We start from the raw sequence: 24,521 nt of genomic DNA, 5'->3' as shown, positions 1-24,521 counted from the left end.
CCGCCCTCCTCCTTTCCCACCTCCTCCTCCTTTCCTGCTCTCCTCCTCCTCCTTTCCCGCCCTCCTCCTCCTTTCCCGACCTCCTCCTCCTCCACCTTTCCCGCCCTCCTCCTTTCCCGCCGCCCTCCTCCTCCTTTCCCACCCTCCTCCTCCTTTCCCGCCCTCCTCCTCCTTTCCCGCCCTCTTCCACCTTTCCCGCCCTCCTCTCCTTTTCCGCCCTCCTCCACCTTTCTCGCCCTCCTCCACCACCTTTCCTGCCCTCCTCCTCCTCCTTTCCTGCCCTCCTTCTCCTTTCCCACCCTCCTCCTCCTTTCCCGCCCTCCTCCTCCTTTCCCGCCCTCCTCCTCCTTTCCCGCCCTCCTCCTCCTCCCTTCCTGCCCTCCTCCTCCTCCTTTCCCGCCCCCCTCCTCCTTTCCCGCCCCCCTCCACCTTTCCCGCCCTCCTCCTCCTCCTTTCCCGCCCTCCTCCTCCTCCCTCCTCCTCCTCCTTTCCCGCCCTCCTCCTCCTTTCCCGCCCTCCTCCTCCTCCTTTCCCGCCCTCCTCCTCCTCCTGTCCCGCCCTCCTCCTTTCCCGCCCTCCTCCTTTCCCTCCCCATCTACTTTTCCCGCCCTCCTCCTTTCCCGCCCTCCTCCTTTCCCGCCCTCCTCCTTTCCCTCCCCCATCTACTTTTCCCGCCCTCCTCCTCCTCCTTTCCCACCCTCCTCCTCCTTTCCCGCCCTCCTCCTCCTCCTTTCCCACCCTCCACTCCTTTTCCGCCCTCCTCCTCCTTTCCCGCCCTCCTCCTCCTTTCCCGCCCTCCTCCTCCACCTTTCTCGCCCTCCTCCTCCTCCTTTCCCGCCCTCCTCCTCCTCCTTTCCCGCCCTCCTCCTCCTTTCCCGCCCTCCTCCTCCTCCTTTCCCGCCCTCCTCCTCCTCCTTTCCCGCCCTCCTCCTCCTATCCCGCCCTCCTCCTCCTTTCCCGCCCTCCTCCTCCTTTCCCGCCCTCCTCCTCCTCCTTTCCCGCCCTCCTCCTCCTCCTTTCCCACCCTCCACTCCTTTTCCACCCTCCTCCTCCTTTCCCGCCCTCCTCCTCCTTTCCCGCCCTCCTCCTCCACCTTTCTCGCCCTCCTCCTCCTCCTTTCCCGCCCTCCTCCTCCTCCTTTCCCGCCCTCCTCCTCCTTTCCCGCCCTCCTCCTCCTCCTTTCCCGCCCTCCTCCTCCTCCTTTCCCGCCCTCCTCCTCCTATCCCGCCCTCCTCCTCCTTTCCCGCCCTCCTCCTCCTTTCCCGCCCTCCTCCTCCTCCTTTCCCGCCCTCCTCCTCCTTTCCCGCCCTCCTCCTCCTTTCCCGCCCTCCTCCTCCTCCTTTCCCGCCCTCCTCCTCCTTTCCCACCCTCCTCCTCCTCCTTTCCCACCCTCCTCCTCCTCCTTTCCCACCCTCCTCCTTTCCCGCCCTCCTCCTCCTTTCCCGCCCTCCTCCTCCTCCTTTTCCGCCCTCCTCCTCCTCCTTTTCCGCCCTCCTCCTCCTCCTTTCCCGCCCTCCTCCTCCTCCTTTCCCGCCCTCCTCCTCCTCCTTTCCCGCCCTCCTCCTCGTTTTCCGCCCTCCTCCTCCTCCTTTCCCACTTCCTCCTCCTTTCCCGCCCTCCTCCTTTCCCTCCCCCATCTACTTTTCCCGCCCTCCTCCACCTTTCCCGCCCTCCTCTCCTTTTCCGCCCTCCTCCTTTCCCACCTCCTCCTCCTTTCCCGCCCTACTCCTCCTCCTTTCCCGCCCTCCTCCTCCTTTCCCGCCCTCCTCCTCCTCCTTTCCCGCCCTCCTCCTCCTTTCCCGCCCCCATCTAATTTTCCCGCCCTCCTCCTCCTCCTTTCCCGCCCTCCTCCTCCTCCTTTCCCGCCCTCCTCCTCCTCCTTTCCCGCCCTCCTCCTCCTTTCCCGCCCTCCTCCTCCTTTCCCGCCCTCCTCCTCCTCCTTTCCCACTTCCTCCTCCTTTCCCGCCCTCCTCCTTTCCCTCCCCCATCTACTTTTCCCGCCCTCCTCCACCTTTCCCGCCCTCCTCTCCTTTTCCGCCCTCCTCCTTTCCCACCTCCTCCTCCTTTCCCGCCCTACTCCTCCTCCTTTCCCGCCCTCCTCCTCCTTTCCCGCCCTCCTCCTCCTCCTTTCCCGCCCTCCTCCTCCTTTCCCGCCCCCATCTAATTTTCCCGCCCTCCTCCTCCTCCTTTCCCGCCCTCCTCCTCCTCCTTTCCCGCCCTCCTCCTCCTCCTTTCCCGCCCTCCTCCTCCTTTCCCGCCCTCCTCCTCCTTTCCCGCCCTCCTCCTCCTCCTTTCCCACTTCCTCCTCCTTTCCCACCCTCCACTCCTTTTCCGCCCTCCTCCTCCTTTCCCGCCCTCCTCCTCCTTTCCCGCCCTCCTCCTCCACCTTTCTCGCCCTCCTCCTCCTCCTTTCCCGCCCTCCTCCTCCTCCTTTCCCGCCCTCCTCCTCCTTTCCCGCCCTCCTCCTCCTCCTTTCCCGCCCTCCTCCTCCTCCTTTCCCGCCCTCCTCCTCCTATCCCGCCCTCCTCCTCCTTTCCCGCCCTCCTCCTCCTTTCCCGCCCTCCTCCTCCTCCTTTCCCGCCCTCCTCCTCCTCCTTTCCCACCCTCCACTCCTTTTCCACCCTCCTCCTCCTTTCCCGCCCTCCTCCTCCTTTCCCGCCCTCCTCCTCCACCTTTCTCGCCCTCCTCCTCCTCCTTTCCCGCCCTCCTCCTCCTCCTTTCCCGCCCTCCTCCTCCTTTCCCGCCCTCCTCCTCCTCCTTTCCCGCCCTCCTCCTCCTCCTTTCCCGCCCTCCTCCTCCTATCCCGCCCTCCTCCTCCTTTCCCGCCCTCCTCCTCCTTTCCCGCCCTCCTCCTCCTCCTTTCCCGCCCTCCTCCTCCTTTCCCGCCCTCCTCCTCCTTTCCCGCCCTCCTCCTCCTCCTTTCCCGCCCTCCTCCTCCTTTCCCACCCTCCTCCTCCTCCTTTCCCACCCTCCTCCTCCTCCTTTCCCACCCTCCTCCTTTCCCGCCCTCCTCCTCCTTTCCCGCCCTCCTCCTCCTCCTTTTCCGCCCTCCTCCTCCTCCTTTTCCGCCCTCCTCCTCCTCCTTTCCCGCCCTCCTCCTCCTCCTTTCCCGCCCTCCTCCTCCTCCTTTCCCGCCCTCCTCCTCGTTTTCCGCCCTCCTCCTCCTCCTTTCCCACTTCCTCCTCCTTTCCCGCCCTCCTCCTTTCCCTCCCCCATCTACTTTTCCCGCCCTCCTCCACCTTTCCCGCCCTCCTCTCCTTTTCCGCCCTCCTCCTTTCCCACCTCCTCCTCCTTTCCCGCCCTACTCCTCCTCCTTTCCCGCCCTCCTCCTCCTTTCCCGCCCTCCTCCTCCTCCTTTCCCGCCCTCCTCCTCCTTTCCCGCCCCCATCTAATTTTCCCGCCCTCCTCCTCCTCCTTTCCCGCCCTCCTCCTCCTCCTTTCCCGCCCTCCTCCTCCTCCTTTCCCGCCCTCCTCCTCCTTTCCCGCCCTCCTCCTCCTTTCCCGCCCTCCTCCTCCTCCTTTCCCACTTCCTCCTCCTTTCCCGCCCTCCTCCTTTCCCTCCCCCATCTACTTTTCCCGCCCTCCTCCACCTTTCCCGCCCTCCTCTCCTTTTCCGCCCTCCTCCTTTCCCACCTCCTCCTCCTTTCCCGCCCTACTCCTCCTCCTTTCCCGCCCTCCTCCTCCTTTCCCGCCCTCCTCCTCCTCCTTTCCCGCCCTCCTCCTCCTCCTTTCCCGCCCTCCTCCTCCTTTCCCGCCCTCCTCCTCCTTTCCCGCCCCCCTCCTCCTTTCCCGCCCTCCTCCTCCTTTCCCGCCCTCCTCCTCCTTTTCCGCCCTCCTCCTCCTCCTTTTCCGCCCTCCTCCTCCTCCTTTCCCGCCCTCCTCCTTTCCCGCCCTCCTCCTCCTCCTTTCCCACCTCCTCCTCCTTTCTCGCCCTCCTCCTTTCCCTCCCCCATCTACTTTTCCCGCCCTCCTCCACCTTTCCCGCCCTCCTCTCCTTTTCCGCCCTCCTCCTTTCCCACCTCCTCCTCCTTTCCTGCTCTCCTCCTCCTCCTTTCCCGCCCTCCTCCTCCTTTCCCGACCTCCTCCTCCACCTTTCCCGCCCTCCTCCTTTCCCGCCGCCCTCCTCCTCCTTTCCCACCCTCCTCCTCCTTTCCCGCCCTCTTCCACCTTTCCCGCCCTCCTCTCCTTTTCCGCCCTCCTCCACCTTTCTCGCCCTCCTCCACCACCTTTCCTGCCCTCCTCCTCCTCCTTTCCTGCCCTCCTTCTCCTTTCCCGCCCTCCTCCTCCTTTCCCGCCCTCCTCCTCCTTTCCCGCCCTCCTCCTCCTTTCCCGCCCTCCTCCTCCTTTCCCGCCCTCCTCCTCCTCCCTTCCTGCCCTCCTCCTCCTCCTTTCCCGCCCCCCTCCTCCTTTCCCGCCCCCCTCCTCCTTTCCCGCCCCCCTCCACCTTTCCCGCCCTCCTCCTCCTCCTTTCCTGCCCTCCTCCTCCTCCTTTCCTTCCCTCCTCCTCCTCCTTTCCCGCCCTCCTCCTCCTTTCCCGCCCTCCTCCTCCTTTCCCGCCCTCCTCCTCCTCCTTTCCCGCCCTCCTCCTCCTCCTGTCCCGCCCTCCTCCTTTCCCTCCCCATCTACTTTTCCCGCCCTCCTCCTTTCCCGCCCTCCTCCTTTCCCGCCCTCCTCCTTTCCCTCCCCCATCTACTTTTCCCGCCCTCCTCCTCCTCCTTTCCCACCCTCCTCCTCCTTTCCCGCCCTCCTCCTCCTCCTTTCCCACCCTCCACTCCTTTTCCGCCCTCCTCCTCCTTTCCCGCCCTCCTCCTCCACCTTTCTCGCCCTCCTCCTCCTCCTTTCCCGCCCTCCTCCTCCTCCTTTCCCGCCCTCCTCCTCCTTTCCCGCCCTCCTCCTCCTTTCCCGCCCTCCTCCTCCTTTCCCGCCCTCCTCCTCCTCCTTTCCCGCCCTCCTCCTCCTCTCCCGCCCTCCTCCTCCTTTCCCGCCCTCCTCTTCCTCCTTTCCCGCCCTCCTCCTCCTCCTTTCCCGCCCCCCTCCTCCTCTCCCACTGCCCTCCAACTCCTCCGCCGCCATCATCCTTATCTGTTTATGGCCCCCCAAAAATCTTTTCCCACTGGAGGCAATCGGAGGAGTTATAGGGAACAGTTATATGGAGCAATAAGATAAGTTGTAGGGTGCTGTGATAAAGATGTTTAGAGTGTGAATGTGTAGGTCGGGTTGAGATGAGACATTTGTTTCCTCCTTCCTCTAAAATAAACACCACCAAAATTTGAAGACATAATTTAATATTAATTTAGTTCACAATATAATATCCATACTGCAGTCTCTCTCTCTGTAGAATCTACAGTAAACTATATATATATACACATTATATAAATAGATACATACAATTATTATATACACATTAACTAACTGCCACTATTTTGCTCCAAAAATCTGGATTGATGACATCATAAATCCAAGATGGCAGCACCCTAGCTCACTGCCCTCTGATTCTGATTGGTTGATATACAGTAGGTAAACATTCTTGCAATGCATGCTGGTGTCTGTAGTTCTTTTGTGAAGGGTCCCTCTTTAACTTGCAATGCATTCTGGTCCAAGGAGACCCAAGTTGATATCTCTTTTTTTTATCTCCTCTACCTCCTTATCTATACCTCTCTATGTCTCCCTCACTGTCACTTCCTCTTTACTCCCTATCACTCTCTCCGTATCTCTCTCTCCCCTTATATCTCTCTCTCCCCCTTATCTCTCTCTCTCTCTCTCTTGACAGATCCTAGAGTCTGGTTGACATAATGACGCTGATCACCACCGCCTGCTCCTCTGTTCTTGGGTTCACCCGGGCCCTGGAATGAGAATTTACAAGGCATTGATCTAGCAAAGAGGCAGCACTGTGTTGAGATTCCGTCTCTGGCTCCCCTGGATACAACAGATATGTTCCCTGCTCTTTGCCTACCAGGACAAGACGGAGCGGTGGGGATGAGGGAGGAATCTTGATGCAGTGCAGCCTCACTGATATTCCTAGTGACATCGATAACATCACATGTACAACATGGCTGCATCCTGACATTGAAGGGCCAGTCCTACGTAGGAGCAAAGTGACCTAATGAAAGTGACGTATTTAAATGGGTTAAAGAGTCAGCCCCATGTAGAAGTCGGATGACCTAATATGACAGTGATATGGTAGCACCATGACATTATTTTGGTCCCATGTGGGACTTACCCTTTAATGAACCACTGATGACATCAACACTCCAAGATGGCCACTAAGTGGCATGCCAACCTGAAGATGGCAGCTTCTAAATGAAATGCCAAACCCAAGATGGCTGCTAAGTGAAGTGGCATCACAAACCCAAGATGGCCACCCGTGTCTCACCTGTCCTCCACTTCCTGTATGGTGTCGGGGAGTGTGGTGTTATGTAGCTCAGGTAGATAGAGGGCGGCCATCCCGGAAGCGAAGAGGGTCACCCCAAAGACCAGCAGGGGTAGGAAGGGGAGAGAGCCTCCAGCCATTAGCACCAAGGGAGACACAATCCCACCCAACCGCGCTAACATAGTGGTGAGGCCCAACCCGGTCTGTCTGTGGGATAAAACAATATGGCGGCATGAAATCAGACATAATGGTTCTAGAGGTGAGAGGCTCTGTGTCCTCTACGCCAGGCCCACATGTTGTTTGTCACATACCTGACCACAGTCGGGAACAGCTCCCCTCCATAAAGATAAAAGCAGAGGTTAGAGGCTGATAGGCATCCCTTGCCCAGAACCACTAGGACTAAACGCAGGGTGGGCATATCTGAGAGAGAGAGAGAGAGAGAGAGAGGGTCATATATACATACATCTATATCTATATAATTTAAAACGTTGTATGTTTGCTGTTTTTATGGGCAATCTGATTGATCCGTCGGTCTGTCACTCAGCCTCTGGCCAATCAGATTGGTCCGTGGCCCCGCCCCCGCACGCCTCTTATTGGCTTGCTTGCTTCTGTGGCCTCGCCGGCCGCCCTCCTCTTCTCCTCCTTGTCCCGCGGCCTGCCACCCGGCCACTCTCCTCTTCCCCCGTGTTCTCTGTGTCCCTCTCCCCCGTGTTCTCTGTGTCCCTCTCCCCCGTGTCCCTCTCCCCCCGTGTCCTCTGTGTCCCTCTCCCCCCATGTCCTCTGTGTCCCTCTCCCCCTGTATCCTCTGTGTCCCTCTCCCCCTGTGTCCTCTGTGTCCCTTTCCCCCCATGTCCTGTGTGTCTCTCTCCCCCCATATTCTGTGTCCCTCTCCCCGTGTCCCTCTCCCCCGTGTCCTGTGTCCCTCTCCCCCTGGGTCCTCTGTGTCCCTCTCCCCCGTGTCCTGTGTGTCTCTCTCCCCCCATATTCTGTGTCCCTCTCCCCCGTGTCCTGTGTCCCTCTCCCCCCGTGTCCTCTGTGTCTCTCTCCCCCCATATTCTGTGTCCCTCTCCCCCCATATTCTGTGTCCCTCTCCCCCTGTGTCCCTGTCTCCCACTGAGCCCCCCTGCCCCCGGGTATCACCCCCACCTGCCCTCCCCCCCGGGTATTGCCCCCCTCTGCCCCTTAGGTGTCACCCTGCCTCCCCACTGCCCCCTGTGTCGGTCCCCCTCTGCCCCCCGTCACCTGCGCGATGCACGTGTGCGCCGAGTCGTCCAGCGGCCTGGCGGTGCGCGCACGCTGCGGCTGCTCTCACTCATCGGGCGGCTCAGCGTCCTCCCGACGCCGGCTCGGGCCCGCTCCGGGTAGCCGTGTGCCCGGCGGCCTGCGCTGCAGGCTCCGCCCCCCACGCCCGGGACCGACCAGTCGGAGCGCCCGGACAGGAGAGAGGCGCCTTCTGGACCGGTGGGATCTCGGAGACTGGATGGAGGTGGCTGGTGTCCGCCGGTGGGGGGGAGGGGCCAAGGACATTTGTGTGTGTGTGTGGCGCTGTGTGTGTGTCTCACTGTGTGCTGCTCGGGGGGGGGGGAAACCGGAGCTGCTCGGGGGGGGGGGAATAGCGACCGGAGCGGCACAGGGGGGACACGGCCGAAGCTGTGCAAGGGGGGGGGGAGGGTCGGAGCTGCGCAGGTTTGGGGGGAGGCGGAGAGAGAGGGGGGAGCGGAGAGGGACGAGGGAGCGGGGGGGGGGGAGACGGGTGGGGTGGAGGGAGCAGGAGGTTTTGGTCCCGGGCAGCGCCGGGTCTCTCAGCTAGTTATATATATATAACTGAGTATGTAAAACCGATCCCTTGCTCCATTTTTGCATAGCCAGCATAACCAACCCCACACTGAGGAGACCCATTAAGGTCAAAACAGTCTGTCTGTGGGTGGGTTTGCTGGCTATGCATCTTAACCCAGGCTGTGCTCAAAGCTGTGACCATGCAGCAAGCTTAAGCCTATAGGGAACCATGTTTATGGTTTTGAAGTAAAAGGGGGCACTGTGTGCTCATTTGCATGTCATTTCCCAGAATCCCTTGCTGTAGTGAAAGTGCTGTGTGCTGGGTGATAATGGTGAAAGGCAGGGTTGCAGATCTGCCTAAGACATGCAAATGAGTACAGGCATACCCCGCATTAACGTACGCAATGGGACCGGAGCATGTATGTAAAGCGAAAATGTACTTAAAGTGAAGCACTGCCTTTTTCCCACTTATCGATGCATGTACTGTACTGCAATCGTCATATACGTGCATAACTGATGTAAATAAGGCATTTGTAACAGGCTCTATAGTCTCCCCGCTTGCGCACAGCTTCGGTACAGGCTGGGAGCTGGTATTGCTGTTCAGGACGTGCAGACAGGCGCATGCGTGAGCTGCCGTTTGCCTATTGAGCGAGATGTACTTACTCGCGAGTGTACTTAAAGTGAGTGTACTTAAACCGGGGTATGCCTGTATACAGTAATATTTCCATTTGCTATACACGCACATACATACATATATAAATATATATATATTTTCCAACATCGTCTTTGATACGCAGCCAGGTCATTTACTAAAATTTTGTGACTGGGACAAACAACAAAAAAAAGAGGTGTCCTGTCACCATAACACAGCTACACCATGCCATGTATACACAGCGCGGGAAGCGGCAGTGCCAGCCTCCCTCACACACTACTACATCATGCTATGTATACACAGCACAGGTACAGCGCAGGCAGTGGCAGTGCCATTCTCCCCCTCTCACCTCTGGGTACAGCCAATGTCAGGAGGAGGAGGGCGCTCGCTGAGAGGAGAGAGCCAGATTGCACAGAGCGTCTGCTCAGGTAGCTCAGGGATACTGAGCAGGCGCATTTCACCACTAGATCTATAACCCCGAATATGACCTGGACCAGATGAGGGCCAAAGCCAAAGCCGGACAAGTCCATAGAGAGGCCGAAGTACGACAGGTTGATGGAGAAGCTGGAGGGGGAGAGAGAGGGTGGGTATATATTATATAGAATTTTTTTTTTTTTTTTCAAATATTTTTATTAGGCATTTAGACATTAATACAGGTATGACAAACGGTATTGCCTAACATTTTTAACAACTCTTTTTTGGGGAAACAGAGTGACAACCTGAGTTGTCGAAGAAAGGGGGAGCGCCTTCAAAGAGAGAAGGCAGAGGGGAGGGGGTTTAAGGGAGGGAAGGTGGGGGGGGGAGGGAGAGGAGGATAGGGGAGTGGGTGTCTCACCTGGCTGTTGGGGGTTCTGTCTCAGGGGTAATTTTTAGTCCCCTATGGGGAGGGGGAGGTTCTCCGTCTCATCGGAGCTGTGTGTCACTCTCTATTAAGGAAAATCCAAGGTTCCCAAATATCCTCAAAGGCAGGGAGTTTTTGTCTAACCATGGCGGTGAGCCTTTCCATGGCCATCACATCACCGACTCTTTTTTTGATTGTACTCATAGCCGGCGTTGTTGTTTTCCTCCAGGAGGCCGCAACACAGCATCTCGCCGCGGTAAGAATGAAGGCTATTAATTTCCTAGTTGGCCGGACAATGTTGGGCATTGGTGCGGCCAACAGGAAGGTCAGTGGTTCAATAAGTATTTCCAGGTCGGTGACCTCTTTTATCAAAATTTGGACCTTGGCCCAGTACTTAACAATTTCTGGACAGGACCACCAGATGTGGACCATGTCCCCTCTATGACCACAGCCTCTCCAGCATAGGTCTGATGCCAAAGGGTAGATCTGGTTTAAACGTGCTGGGGTAAGATACCAGCCAAACATAATTTTATAAATGTTTTCCTTTATTGTAGTACATAGGGAAGTTTCTGATGCTGCCTGCCAGATTTCATCCCAAGTCTCTCTTTCTATATTTATGTTCAGGTCTGCTGCCCATTTGAGCATGTAGTCGTGCTGTTGGAAGGTCTTTGAGTGCTCTAATGCACTATAGATCTCTGAGATTAGACCTTTCTGGTGGGTCTTGACCTTGCAGAGGTGTTCAAATTTAGTGAGAGTGGGGTATTCTGGGAGTGGGCATTATGTTCGAATAAAGTTTCGAATTTGGAGGTATTTGAATGTGTCCAATTCTTTAATTTTGTGTTTGGCCCTAAGTTCTTGATAGCTCAGGAGCTTCCCAAGGCTTAGTAGGTCGGCAATCGCCCCTATACCCCGTGTGCTGAAATGGTCGAACAGTTTAGATCCACATCCAGGGGGGAATTTCGGGTTATTAAAGTTGGGGGTCAATTGGGAGCTTGTCGAAGAGAGGCCATATTTGTGTTTACATCTTATCCAGACTTCCCACGTATGTCGTGAGGCCTGTAGTTTTAGGTTGTTTGTGTGCCCATCTCCTCTGTCCAGGCTCCAGAGGCAGGCTAGCAGAGAAGGCATCTTGGCATATTGATTCTCTATTTTTACCCAGCAGCAATGGGCCGGGTCTGAGTTCCACATTACTGCCTGCTTGAGTTGAGCAGCTAGGTAGTATTTATATAGGTCTGGTACCCCCAGACCCCCTCTAGATCTAGATGCTAACAGGACCGATCTGGCGACTCTGGGTCTTCTGCCCTGCCAAATAAAGTGGAACAATCTGTTTTGTATGTTTTTCAGATCAGTGCCCGGGACATGGATCGGGAGTGTTTGAAAGAAGTATAACATTCTTGGGAGTATATTCATTTTGGTGGATATCATCCTCCCGATCCACGAGATCTGGTAACCTTCCCACTGATCTAGATCCTTTTTGATCTTATCCCATAACTTTGGGTAATTATCCTGGTATAAATCCCGATAGTGCCTAGACACATTAATTCCCAGATATTTAATGTATGAAGGACACCATCTATAGCTGAAATTTAGTTTGAGTAGTTTAACTTCGGGATCTGGAAGACTAAGATTTAGGGCCTCTGATTTGTCGCTGTTTATTTTATATCCTGATACCTTTTCGAACTCCGTCAGTTCCCTCTGGAGGTTAGGGAGGGAAGTGAGGGGTTTAGTCAAAGTTAGAATGATATCATCAGCGAATAGGGAGATTTTGTATTGTTCTTTATCGATGGGGATACCCTGGATGTTCGGGTTATGTCTTATTTTGGTCGCCAGGGGTTCGATCGTGAGGGCGAAAAGGAGGGGGGATAGGGGGCACCCTTGCCGGGTTCCATTTCTAATTTGGAATCGTTCAGGGCCTCCACCCGATAGTTGTACAGAGGCAGACGGGTTTTGATAAAGCGCTCGGACACCCTTCAGGAACGAGTCCTTGAACCCAAATTTTACTAGCGTTTGGTCTAAAAATAGCCAGTCAATTCTGTCAAACGCCTTCTCTGCGTCAAGGCTGAGTAACATCGCCTTTGAGCCTGTCTGATGGGCGTGATCAACTAAATTAATTATCTTACGGGTATTGTCTGAGGCCTGACGCCCCAGGACAAACCCGACCTGGTCCATGTGTATTAGCCTCGGAAGGATAGGATTAAGTCTGTTTGCCAAAATTTTACTATACAGTTTGAGATCATTGTTCAACAGTGAAATTGGTCTGTAACTTCCACAAAGAGTGGGGTCCTTCCCTTCCTTGAGTATTATGGCCAGATTAGCGGACGACATTGAAGATGGGATAGGACTACCTTCCAGAAATGAGTTGAACAAGTTTAATAGGTGAGTGGACAGAATGGGGAGGAATTTCTTATAGTAGGCATTCGTGAAACCATCAGGGCCCGGCGTTTTGGAGATTTTTGACGCCTTGACGGCTGCTTCCAATTTTTCTACCGTTATCTTTGCATTTAAACTAGTATTTTATTATATAGACATTTTTTACATACACAGTTACTAACCTGACATGGGTTTGTGTGTGTGTGTGTGTATGTATATATATATATACTGCTGTGGCCGAGTTTATTCGAGCATTTGCCCATTCTCGGCCGCAGCAGTAAACTGGCGCGCGCCGGAGGGTGCCGGGCGCGCGCCGAAGCAGCGGAAGAGCGCCCTCCGATCGGGGCGCTCTCCCTCCCGCTGCCGGGTCCGCCGGGTCCCCCGGAACCCCCTGCCGCCGTCCCCCACATCGCGGGACACCAGGGCTCCCTCGGCGTGCGTGCGTGCAGGGGGCGCAGTCTCTTGATGACGCGTGACCGCGCGTCGGTGACGCGCGGCACGCCGAGGGGCGGCCACTAGCAAGCCGGGAAATCTCCCGGCTTGCGGAACTGGCCGCAGTGCAATAAACTGTGTCGGTAGTGTATATATATATATATATATATATATATATATATATATATATATATATATATATATATATATATATATACTGGACACCTAACAAGCTCCTATTGAACCCCCAAAATAACCACAACATATATATAAGCATATGAGTGTCACAGAGGAGTGCTACTGAGCATGGCAATATATATTTAAAACCAGAGACAGAACATAAAACTACCTTTATATATATATATATATATATGTATATATGTAGAGGTATCTGTACCGTGTTAGATGAACGATCAGAAGATGGCCATACTCAAAGGTAATCTTAGAACACCGAAAGAGAGACGGTTGCATGAATATAAATGTATGCAACAGTTTGGGACACTTAGCGGTGGCCTAAACTGAGACTGCAGCTTCATGAGTCACTACTGACACAAGAGAACTCTCTTCCCATGAGTGCTAAATGCCATGTCTATACATACTGCGCTATATGAATGCACACAGCTGTCTCTTACACATACTAATGTACAATGTATATATACCTATTTTAATGAAGTACAGTATGTGTTAATGCTTATTTGTATCCATCCAGCAACCATCACATTAAGTGGACCAACAATATCCCTTATAGCCAATTACTCCATCTTAGGAGGAACTGTACAGAAGTGCCTCTGTTTGTTGACCAGGCAAACTTCTTGAAAGCACATCAAATGGAAAACCACTCACCTAATTATTTATATTTCAAAATGCTGTGTAAATCCGGTGCATATAAGGATAACTTCTACTAGATATGTAGCAAAAGAGGGGTTAGAACAGACATCTGCCCAAGTATCCTATTTCCTGCACACGGTGTATTAACACCTAAATAGTGGGACACTATTGTGTATTAACTATTGTGACACGGTGTATTAACACGTATAGTGGAGCACCTGTCCTTCCACGTGATGGGAGCAGTTGCGAATTGTAATTGATGCCTTTGGTCACCTGACAAGTTGTTATTAGGACTATTGTGTCCCACTATTTAGGTGTTAATACACTGTGTGCAGGAAATAAGATACGTGGGGAGAACAAAGAACAAAAAAGCCCAATGCCACTTCCAATATGACAAAAATACACAGTAAAATACATATATATTCTCTTGAAAAAGGGTCATTTAGTTTAACCCTTTGGCCAAAGCGTCATAAGCCTGTGAGCCACATCAAGGCACGACCCTGCTCACAGGTCCTAACACAGATAAAATACTAATACACCTATACTTGGATTACAATTCTCATTTACCTCTATTAGGAGGGAGAAGGACCAACATTGGATCCATATCCAGTAAAATGAAAGAGACCTGTTAACTAGGGCAGTGGGGAGCGGTGAGCTTGACACCTGGGAGGGAGGGGCCACTGACCTCCAACAGCTGAGACCAGCTGACAATAAGTTAAACAACACACAGAACCCCAAGAAGCTCATTTTGGGAACCCCTGAGCCCCCACAAAAATATATATGTATATAAAAGCCCAATGCCACTTCCAATATAACAAAAATACACAGTAAAATACTTATTTTTTCTCTTGAAAAGGGGTCATTTAGTTTAACCCTTAAAACAAAGAACATATAAAAAAAGACCTACTGAGCAGCTCTTTGCCCGGCATTAGTATCCACACTCATTTGGTACTATATAGTGTTCAGGGTAGTTCATTTCTGACCAGTAGGTCTTTTTATATGTTTGAGTGTGTACTGTTAGCTGTGACTGTGTAGTGCATGTGTACACTGTTGCTCTATAGCGGGTACTGCACCGCTTGTCTTGTGTTTGTGTGTGGTCTATGGTAGACCTTTTTTATTATGAATAAATATTCTTTACGATAAAATTGCTTACATAGCAGGTGTTATTTCACCAGGATACATTATTTATATTGGTTGTTCAGTAACCCCCAGTGCGCTTTGTGTGTATTCTTTTTCTGTATTAAACATCAAATAAAAACAAGTACTGCTTGTGTCGGTAAGGGGTAGCCAGGCAATCCAATAAAGGTTTAAGCCCGTTAGGTTACCCCTGATCCATGTGTTGGGTTTATAGAGTGTCAGCTCTTGAGCTCAGGGGTTGTACATGCATAACCTGGAAATGTGCGGTTATAAAGTATTTAATGTGCTTTTACCTGTCCAGGAGTGCCAGCGAGCAGGGATTGCTGTGGTATGAGTTTCAAGGGGGGTTTGCGGAGAAAGTGTTGTCAGATTGTGTCTATCTAGCCAGGGCCCAGAGTTGCTGGTTCCCGTAAAAATATACCCAGGAATCCTGGATGCATGTAGACACATGGCCTCGGTAATCTCTCCCCTTGAAAACGCTTTCGTGACTCACCACTAGGGGTTCCCTGCTTCAGCACAGACCAGAAAGGTAAAAGGGGCATAGGGATGTGAGGCGTTCCTGAATGGTAAAGGGTTCCCTAGTATAAGGGGGGGGGGGTGCCCAGTTAATGTCCAGATCACCCTGAACCCAGTATAGTGGTTCAGAGGGTGCTCCAGTTATATAAAAGACGGTTTTGTTAAATTCTTAAGTCAGGTTTTGCAGAGTGTAAGGCATATGGCTAGTGGGAATAACAAGTACAAGTTCTCATTCTATCCCTCATCACCAAAAAGACATTTTAGCAGCATAAAAGTGTAAGGTATATTTTATTAACAAGTGTGTTAAGTACATGTATGCTTTGTGCACAGTAGAATGAGGCACAGGGGTGAAAAGTGTTCCTGTAGCTGCAGGAATCCCTAGGTAACCCCAGTTAGTGCCAAGGTGTTCCAGAACCGGTATTGGGTTGTGGGTTATGGAAGTCCCTTGTAAAGTATAGGAAAACCTGACCTTTTTAGGGTCCCCAAGGTTTATACTTTAGTAAAGTAAGGTTCAGAGGGTGTCATTCTGTATGCATAAAAATCCATGCAGTCAGCTTTAGCCATTTGTATAGGCATTATGACATTATGGCTACCCTGCCTTCTAGCCTCAAAGGGAATCCAGGATGTGGAGGTGGGAGAACCATTTTGGTGAGCAGGAAAAGGCCCGGTGTCAGTTCCAGAGAGCAGAGGGCACCCCACTGGGGCCCTGATTGTGACACCAGACTTAGCGGAGCCGGCAAGGGGTTAGCTGGGGGGACGTTGCTGCTGGTGGGAATATTTCCCATTGGCGGATTCATATTTCCAGCCCACACGCTTTTTTCAAGATGGCTCAACACGCCCCCTGCCTCTGACATCATCAGCCAGGTGAGCCCTGCTCTTATTGGCTAATAAGAAAATTTTCACTGCTTTTGATTGGGCTGTAGGTTTCTATGAATGAAAGTGTGAGGTTTTAAAAACCCTAACGCAGCTCAGATTTTAAGATTCTCCCAAGATTTTAGGTTCTCCAAAGTTTAAAGGTTCTCCAGATTCTAAGTTTACAGCAAGAAAGGGCCGCTTCAGCTAAAGTTGCCTGGAATTTTCTATCCTTTTTTTGCAATTGTATCGGGGGAAATCCTTAATTAAGAATTCCCTGCACCAAGGAAAGTTAGGTTGTTATCCCAGTAAGTGTGTCTTTTTGCCTGTAGTTTGTGTATCATTGTGTGCATGCCTATTGTAAGGGAATAAATTACAATTTATTTCATAAATTATAACGCTTGGCCCCCTGCAGACGCACTTACCAGAACTCCCTCCTACTGTCTCTGTACGTTCTACCTACCTACCAATTAACTGTAAGCTCCTCGGGGCAGGGACTCCTCTTCCGAAATGTTACTTTTATGTCTAAAGCACTTATTCCCATGATCTGTAATTTATATGATCTGTTATTTATTTGATTACCACATGTATTACTACTGTGAAGTGCTATGTACATTAATGGCGCTATATAAATAAAGACATACAATACAATTATCTTGTTTTGCTCAATGTATGATCCAGTTAAAAAGGTGTAACTGGCCTGTTCTCCCGTGACCCTGCTCACTTACAGTACATGTGAGAAAACATTAACGACACAGTGGAGCGCGGACAAAGGAACCTCGATCTTGAACCGGTTCACCGGTGCTCCGAGAGAGTGAACTCGCCAGTCCTTCCGGCGCTGGCGTCCTGGACCAGGTCCAAGAAGTCGGACGGTCTCACGAGTCTTTGCCTCCTCCACTTTGCCACCACTCACTCTCAGCTTTACAGATCAACGTCTCCCTTCCGGACGGAAGGTAGTGACGGCGGCAAAGACTCGCGAGGGCGCCTGACTTCCGGGACCTGGTGCAGGAGGCCAGGGCCGGAGGGACTGGCGAGTTCACTCTCTCACAGCGCCGGTTCAAGATCGAGGTTCCCTTGTCCACGCTCAACTGTGTCCGTTAATGTTTTCTCACATGTATTGTAAGGGGGCAGTACTTGATTTTATTTGGTGTTTAATACATTTTACTTATACGTGTTGTGCCCGTCTATTCTTCTTTTCCTATCATTCAAAGGTTCCCCCCGGAAAGGGGTTACTGGACATTGACATTTTATACCCAAGTTCTTATGGACTGAGCACACCAAGTATGTTGTTACATATTTCCCCAATTCATCAGTGTAGTAGAGCAGGGAGGCGCAAACGTTTTTTCCCTGCGCCCCCCTGCCGGCAGTCACCTGACCCCCACTCCCCCCTTCACCCCCACTTACCTCGGCTCCAGCGTCATGACGTCACGTTGCCATAGCAACATAAGGTGACGTCACATGACCTCGCAGTGTCATTTGACGCCGCGTTGCCATGGCGACACGTGTGGAGCCAAGGTCAGTAAAGGTTTACAGAGGCCCTGCAGCTCCCCCCGGCATTTAATTTAAGTGCCTTCGGGAAGCGCGCGGGGCCTCTGTAAACCGCGCCTCCCCTGGGGGTCGCGCCCCCCAATTTGTGCACCGCTCTGGTAGAGCGGTGCACAAACGTTTTATATATATATATATACATATATATAACCACACATATATATATATATATATACTGTATACTGTATATACACTAACCACACACACACACACACACACATATATATTTATTTTTATATACACACTCTATATATATATATACGGACCTCACACACATGAGACAGCAGGAGATCTTCCTCATTCCCGGGGTCCTAAACAGATCCAGAAGGGAGGGGGGGGCCCTGAGCCCCCCACACATTACCGAGCCCTCGCCCTTTATCTCACAGCTCAGCATCTGGGGACAGAAAGAGCGGGCGTAACATCACTGTGTGACATCACATAGTTACATGCAGTAGTTCTATAGTTACAGTTATATAGTTACATAGTAGATGAGGTTGAAAAAAAACAAATGTCCATCAAGTACAACCTATGCTAAATTTAGATGGCAGATACTTTGTCCTATATCCGTACTTACAGTATATTGATCCAGAGGAAGGCAAACAAAAACCCCAGTGACACATTATCCAATGATAGATATCTCATAAGGGGAAAATAAATTCCTTCCTAACTCCAAAAATCGGATTAATCCCTGGATCAACATCCTTCCCATGTATACTTATTTGGTATATCCCTGTATACCTTTCCCATCTAAAAAGAAGTCCAACCTTTTTTTGAACAAATCTATTGTATCTGCCATCACAGTCTCTATGGGTAATGAATTCCACATTGTAACTGCCCTTACTGTAAAGAACCCTTTCCTTTGTTTCTGTATAATGTATAATGACATCACTGTACACATCATGGATAGTGACATCACTGTGCGGAATATGACATCACTGCAGAACGTCACCTTATAAAATCACTGTATAATACTTCCTCCCTCTCTCTCTCCTCTCTCTCCTCCTCTCTCCCCCTCTCTTTTTCGATACCCCTTTCTCCCCCCCCCCTTCTCTCTCACCTCCAGGGTGATTCCTTCTCCCGCCTCCTTTCTTCCGTTAATCTTTGCCACCCTCTGTAGGCATCTCCGTGCTCTCTCTGTTTTATTATTGACCAGTAGCCAGCGAATAGATTCTGGGAGCCACCTGGGTTGGGGAGAGGGGTTAAGACACTGTCCTCTGAAGTGGGAACCCCCTCCCCCATGGCCAGCAGGCCATAACCATCAGTCTCCATTTTGATTTAGGTATGTGCCTATATCCCTGCCCTGTGCCAGACCTAGAGGTGTTTGGCTCTGTATCCATGTGTACAGCCCTAGATGTGCCAGGTTCAGTATCCCTGTGTCAATCCTAGAGGTACCAGGCTTTGTATCCCCTGTGCCAGTCCTAGAGGTGCCAGGCACTGTATCCCTGTGCCAGCCCTAGAGGTGCTAGGCTCTGTATCCCGTGTGCCAGTCCTAGAGGTGCCAGACTGTATCCCTGTGCCAGTTCTAGAGGTGCCAGGCTCTGTATCCCCTGTGCCAGTCCTAGAGGTGCCAGGCTCTGTATCCCCTGTGCCAGTCCTAGAGGTGCCAGGCACTGTATCCCTGTGCCAGTCCTAGAGGTGCCAGGCTCTGTATCCCCGTGCCCATCCTAGAGGTGCCAGGCTCTCTGTCCCTGTGCCCGTCCTAGAGGTGCCAGCTTACCAGGAGTAGAGGAAGAATATGAAGAAGGGCAGGGATATGACCAGCTGAAGCCAACGCCAGTCTCTCAGGGCATATGCCATCCCTGCCAGTAACACCTGCCCGGCTGTACCACAATAACCCTGCAGTGACACCACCAGGGTACGGGACTGAGGGGAGGCCCACTCTAAACCTGGGGGGAGAGAGGGAGGAAGCAGGGGTGGGGGGGGGGAGAGAGAGGGAGAAAGCAGGGGTGGGGGGGGGGCAGGGAGAAAGCAGGGGGGGGGAGAGGGAGAAGGGTGGAGAGAGGGAGAAAGGGGGAGGAGAATGGGAGAAAATGGGGGGGGGTAAGGGGGAGAGAGGTAGAAAGGGAGCGGAGAGTGGGAGGAAAGGGGGGGGGGAAGAGGATATATACTTATTATTAGACATTGACACAGACTCACTCACTCACGGAGACCGACAGACACACTCAGTGAGACAGACACACTCAGTGAGAGAGACAGACACACTCAGTGAGACAGACAGACACACTCAGTAAGACAGACACACTCACTGAGACAGACACACTCAGTGAGACAGACACACTAAGTGAGAGAGACAGACACACTCACTGAGACAGATAGGCACACTCACTGAGACAGACAGACACACTCACTGAGACAGACAGACACACTCAGTAAGACAGACAGACAGACACACTCAGTGATACAGACACACTCACTGAGACAGACACACTCAGTGAGACAGACACAGTCAGTGAGACAGACACACTCACTGAGACAGACACACTCAGTGAGACAGACACACTCAGTGAGACAGACACACTAAGTGAGAGAGACAGACACACTCACTGAGACAGACAGACACACTCAGTAAGACAGACAGACACACTCAGTGATACAGACACACTCACTGAGACAGACACACTCAGTGAGACAGACACACTCAGTGAGACAGACACACTCACTGAGACAGACACACTCACTGAGACAGACACACTCACTGAGACAGACAGACACACTCACTGAGACAGACAGACCCACTCAGACAGACACACACACAGATAGACACACTGACTGAGACAGACTGGCACACTCACTGAGACAGACAGGCAGATAGAAAACACTTACTGAGATAGTAAGACAGACATTCATGCAGAAACAGACACACAGAGACAGACATACAGACAGGCATACAGACAGGCAGACACACAGAGACAGACAGGCAGACACACAGAGACAGACAGGCAGGTAGACACAGAGACAGACAGGCAGACACACAGAGACAGACAGGCAGGTAGACACAGAGACAGAGACAGTCAGTCAGACACAGAGACAGACATACAGACAGGTAAACACAGAGACAGACAGGCAGACACACAGAGACAGGCAGACACACAGAGACAGACAGGCAGACACACAGAGACAGGCAGACACACAGAGACAGGCAGACACACAGAGACAGGCAGGCAGACTCACTAACAGACACATCTATTGAGGGAGACAGACAGAAACAGACACACACAGAGACAGGTAGATAGACAGACAAAGGTAGAAACACTCTCTGAGACTGACAGGAAGACAGACTCACTAAGGCAGAGGCAATTAAGGAGTAGTCCAGAAATGGCAACTCCACTCAGCAGCCGGAAGACGCAGTAGGTGCTGAAGTTTGGGGAGAGCGCGGCCCCTGAGCCCATCACTCCGATCATCAGGAGTGAGCAGAGAAGAGCAGCCCGGCGCCCCCACCTGCAGGGAGACTGGCCTGTTAAGTAGGAGGCTGGGACTTCTGGGGAAGGCTGTCCTCTGAAGTGGAAGGCTGCGACACTGGGGGAGGGGGAGGAGGGGTGGCTGCCTTCCCAAGTGGGAGGCTGGGACATGGGGGCACGGTGAACTGTGATGTGGGAGCCTGAGACACTGGAGGAGGGCGATTCCTGCAGTGGGAGGCTGGAGGTTGGGCTGAGTCTAGTCTTTGAAGTGGGATGCTGTGAGGCTGTAACACCAATGAGTGGAGGTGGGGGGGGGGGGAGATAAGCTCAGAGCCTGGTCTTTGCAGTGGGATCCTCTACCTACCTGTCAGATACACTTCCAAATATTAAAGCACCCACTAAAACTCCGGCCATAAAGAGAGACTGAGCGAGTTCCTTCAGAGACCCCAAACTGCAGACCAAATCCCACTGAGGAGCAAAAAGGAGTGATGCTGAGTATCTCTATACACTGATAATGAACACACTACACTGTATAATGATGCTGAGTATCTATACACTGGTAATAAACAAACCGCCCTGTATAATGATGCTGAGTATCTACAGTATACACTGATAATAAACACATCGCTCTGTATAATGATGCTGAGTATCTATACTGTGATAATAAACACACCACTCTGTGGAATGATAATGATCAAACCGCTCTGTATAAGGATGCTGAGTATATAGTACGCTGATAATAAACAAACCGCTCTGTATAAGGATGCTGAGTATATAGTACGCTGATAATAAACCGCTCTGTATAAGGATGCTGAGTATATAGTACGCTGATAATAAACAAACCGCTCTGTATAAGGATGCTGAGTATATAGTACGCTGATAATAAACAAACCGTTCTGTATAAGGATGCTGAGTATATAGTACGCTGATAATAAACAAACCGCTCTGTATAATGATGCTGAGTTTATACACTGTATATATACTATATAGTTTATACACTGATAAAAAAACTCACGGCTCCTCTGTATTTTGATGCTGAGTATCTCTACACTCGAATAAGGAACACACCACACTATATAATGATGCTGAGTATTTATACACTGATAATGAATACGCCACTCTACATATTGATGCTGAGTATCTTTTCACGCTGCATATACTCCTACCTCTGTCACGATGGTGGAGGAGAAGATACTCCGGTCGTACACCCAGCCATCTCGACACGTCTCCGTAATTACAACCACTGTGCCATTGACAGCCAGCGGAGCTCCCGCCACCATCAGGCAAGTCCTGGACCCCCACGCCCCACTCGCCGGGTCATAATTCATGGTACCGTTGTCTCTGCAGTGATGGCTGGGAAGCCCCGCACTGAAATTCTGCACCAGATTGTGGCTAGCCATGAACAGTACCGGGACAGAGAGGAAGATGATGACCACCACCTGAAAGGGTCCCATGCTACCCACCTTATCCAGGAGCTCCTCGAATGCCATAGTGAGCGTCTGGGGAGGAGACCTTGGGCTGCCGGTCACGGGACGGGAAATGTTCTGTTGAGAAGAGTTTTGCTGTTAGCAAACTCTTGGGTCAATGTACAGTAGAATGACCTATTGGGGGCAAGTTGCGGTGTAAAGTTCTGTCACGTTGTTATGGACAGAGGAAGAAAATTCTGTTCTGGATATTTTGGTCGAGTTATGACGTACGGTTGAATAAAGTTATTTGTTGATCTTCTGAACAATTGAGACAATGTATGATGGGCAGAGGAAGAACGTTCTGCACAATTGGGTCAAATTATAATAGATTTAAAAAAAAAAAAAGAATGTTCCAGACAATTGGTTTATGTTTTTCTGGATGGAAGAAAATATTCAGTGTTGAAGTTTTCTTGAGAAGTTCTGGAAGAACTAATTATCTTTAAAAGAGTTTAGCAAACTCTTGAAGAGTTTCTGGCTGCATGGACTGGTATAGAAGATCCTGTTGAAGTCTAGTTAATGCGTTCTGGAGAACGGGTCAATGTATAATGGAGAAAAGTCCTGTTCAGACAGAGACAAGGTTGTCAAATTCTACTGGATGGATTTTTCAACCACCGATGCAGAGATATGTTCTGTTTAAAAGTTCTTGATGGGTGGGTCATAACAATAGACAGAAGATAGAAGACCTCCTCCAAAGTCCTGGAAAAGGTGTAAACTTGTATCAAACCCCTGGAAAAGATTTCTCCCTGAGTGCTTAGTGAGTTTGTATAGCATGGGAGGTTGGTCTCTTGAGCAGTTCTAGGCAAGCAGGTCCAGGTCACTTTTCTCAGACCCGGAGGTCTCTCCGGGATGCTCCCATGTGCTGCTTTTTTATAGCTCATCTTGTTAAAGTTTGATCTTCTTCTCAGCTGCCAAATTTCACAATCATGACATCTCTCTCCCCGAGAAAATCCGGTGTCACAACATTTTGAGGTCTAGGAAAAAAGCTTTGTTACCCTTATTTATCTAATAATTTATTGATATGATCTGACATATATAAATATATATATATATATATATATATATATACATTCAATGGAATAAAGTATATCAGAACACTGTTTGGGGTCTCCCTGTATATACCATATATATTTCCCTGGAGACCATAAACTTAATAGATTTAAACAAAATCTTAAAATATATGAAAGTTAGATTCTTTTTGAAACGCGTATATATATTTATATATGTGAAAAGTAATCTCACTCTTTAGAAGGCAGTCTCACTCTTTAGAAGGAAGTCTCACTCTTTAGAAGGCAGTCTCACTCTTTAGAAGGAAGTCTCACTCTTTAGAAGGAAGTCTCACTCTTTAGAAGGAAGTCTCCCTCATTAGAAGGCAGACTCACTCATTAGACTGCGTCCCCGCTAGCGCTGAGCTCTCTGAGCGGGCGGCACTTGGTGAGGTGACTTGCATATATGTATATATGCAAGTCCCCGCTCACGCGATGCGCGGGCACACGCGATGCGCTTAAGTAAATAAAATGTTTAAACTTTCCCGCTCGCTCAACTATTTGGCAATGCCGCCCCCCCCTCCACCCCGCCCCGCAAGCGCGCGAGCAGACGCAGGACACCCGCCACGCATGCTTTGAGCGCCAGCGCACTCAGCAATAGCGGGGACTCAGCCTTAGAAGGCAGTCTCACTCAGTAGAAGGCAGTCTCACTCACTAGAAGGCAGTCTCACTCACTAGAAGGCAGTCTCACTCATTAGAACACAGTCTCACTCATTAAGACACAGTCTCACTCATTAGAAGGCAGTCTCACTCACTAGAAGGCAGTCTCCCTCATTAGAATACAGTCTCACTCATTAGAAGGCAGTCTCACTCCTCACTCATTAGAAGGCAGTCTCACTCATTAGAAAACAGTCTCACTCATTAGAACACAGTCTCACTCATTAGAACACAGTCTCACTCATTAGAACACAGTCTCACTCATTAGAACACAGTCTCACTCATTAGAACAGTCTCACTCATTAGAAGGCAGTCTCACTCACTAGAAGGCAGTCTCCCTCTTTAGAACACAGTCTCACTCATTAGAACACAGTCTCACTGATTAGAAGACAGTCTCACTCATTAGAACACAGTCTCACTAATTAGAACACAGACTCACTCATTAGAACACAGTCTCACTCATTAGAACACAGTCTCACTCATTAGAACACAGTCTCACTCATTAGAACACAATTTCTCTCATTAGAACACAGTCGCACTCATTAGAACACAGTCTCACTCATTAGAACAGTCTCACTCATTAGAAGGCAGTCTCACTCACTAGAAGGCAGTCTCCCTCTTTAGAACACAGTCTCACT

At 51.2% G+C, this 24,521-nt stretch overlaps 1 protein-coding gene across 1 annotated transcript; it reads right to left on the bottom strand.

Annotated features, from left to right (window-relative positions):
* Positions 1-5,365: 5,365 nt before the first annotated feature.
* LOC142465702 (solute carrier family 22 member 6-B-like) lies at positions 5,366-23,035 on the bottom strand. The gene is made up of 10 exons (XM_075569914.1): positions 21,884-23,035; positions 21,082-21,185; positions 20,603-20,757; positions 19,037-19,205; positions 18,377-18,500; positions 17,586-17,713; positions 9,148-9,362; positions 6,682-6,790; positions 6,374-6,577; positions 5,366-5,843 (listed from the first exon to the last, which is right to left on the bottom strand). The coding sequence occupies exons 1-10, from the start codon at positions 22,205-22,207 to the stop codon at positions 5,774-5,776; spliced, it is 1,602 nt and encodes a 533-aa protein (XP_075426029.1). The 5' UTR covers positions 22,208-23,035; the 3' UTR covers positions 5,366-5,773.
* Positions 23,036-24,521: the final 1,486 nt, after the last annotated feature.

The sequence above is a fragment of the Ascaphus truei genome, chromosome 14 (genome assembly GCF_040206685.1).
Source record: "Ascaphus truei isolate aAscTru1 chromosome 14, aAscTru1.hap1, whole genome shotgun sequence".
NCBI lineage: Eukaryota > Metazoa > Chordata > Amphibia > Anura > Ascaphidae > Ascaphus > Ascaphus truei.
Note: the sequence above shows the minus strand (reverse complement) of the source record. Positions and strands in the feature narration are given on the sequence as shown.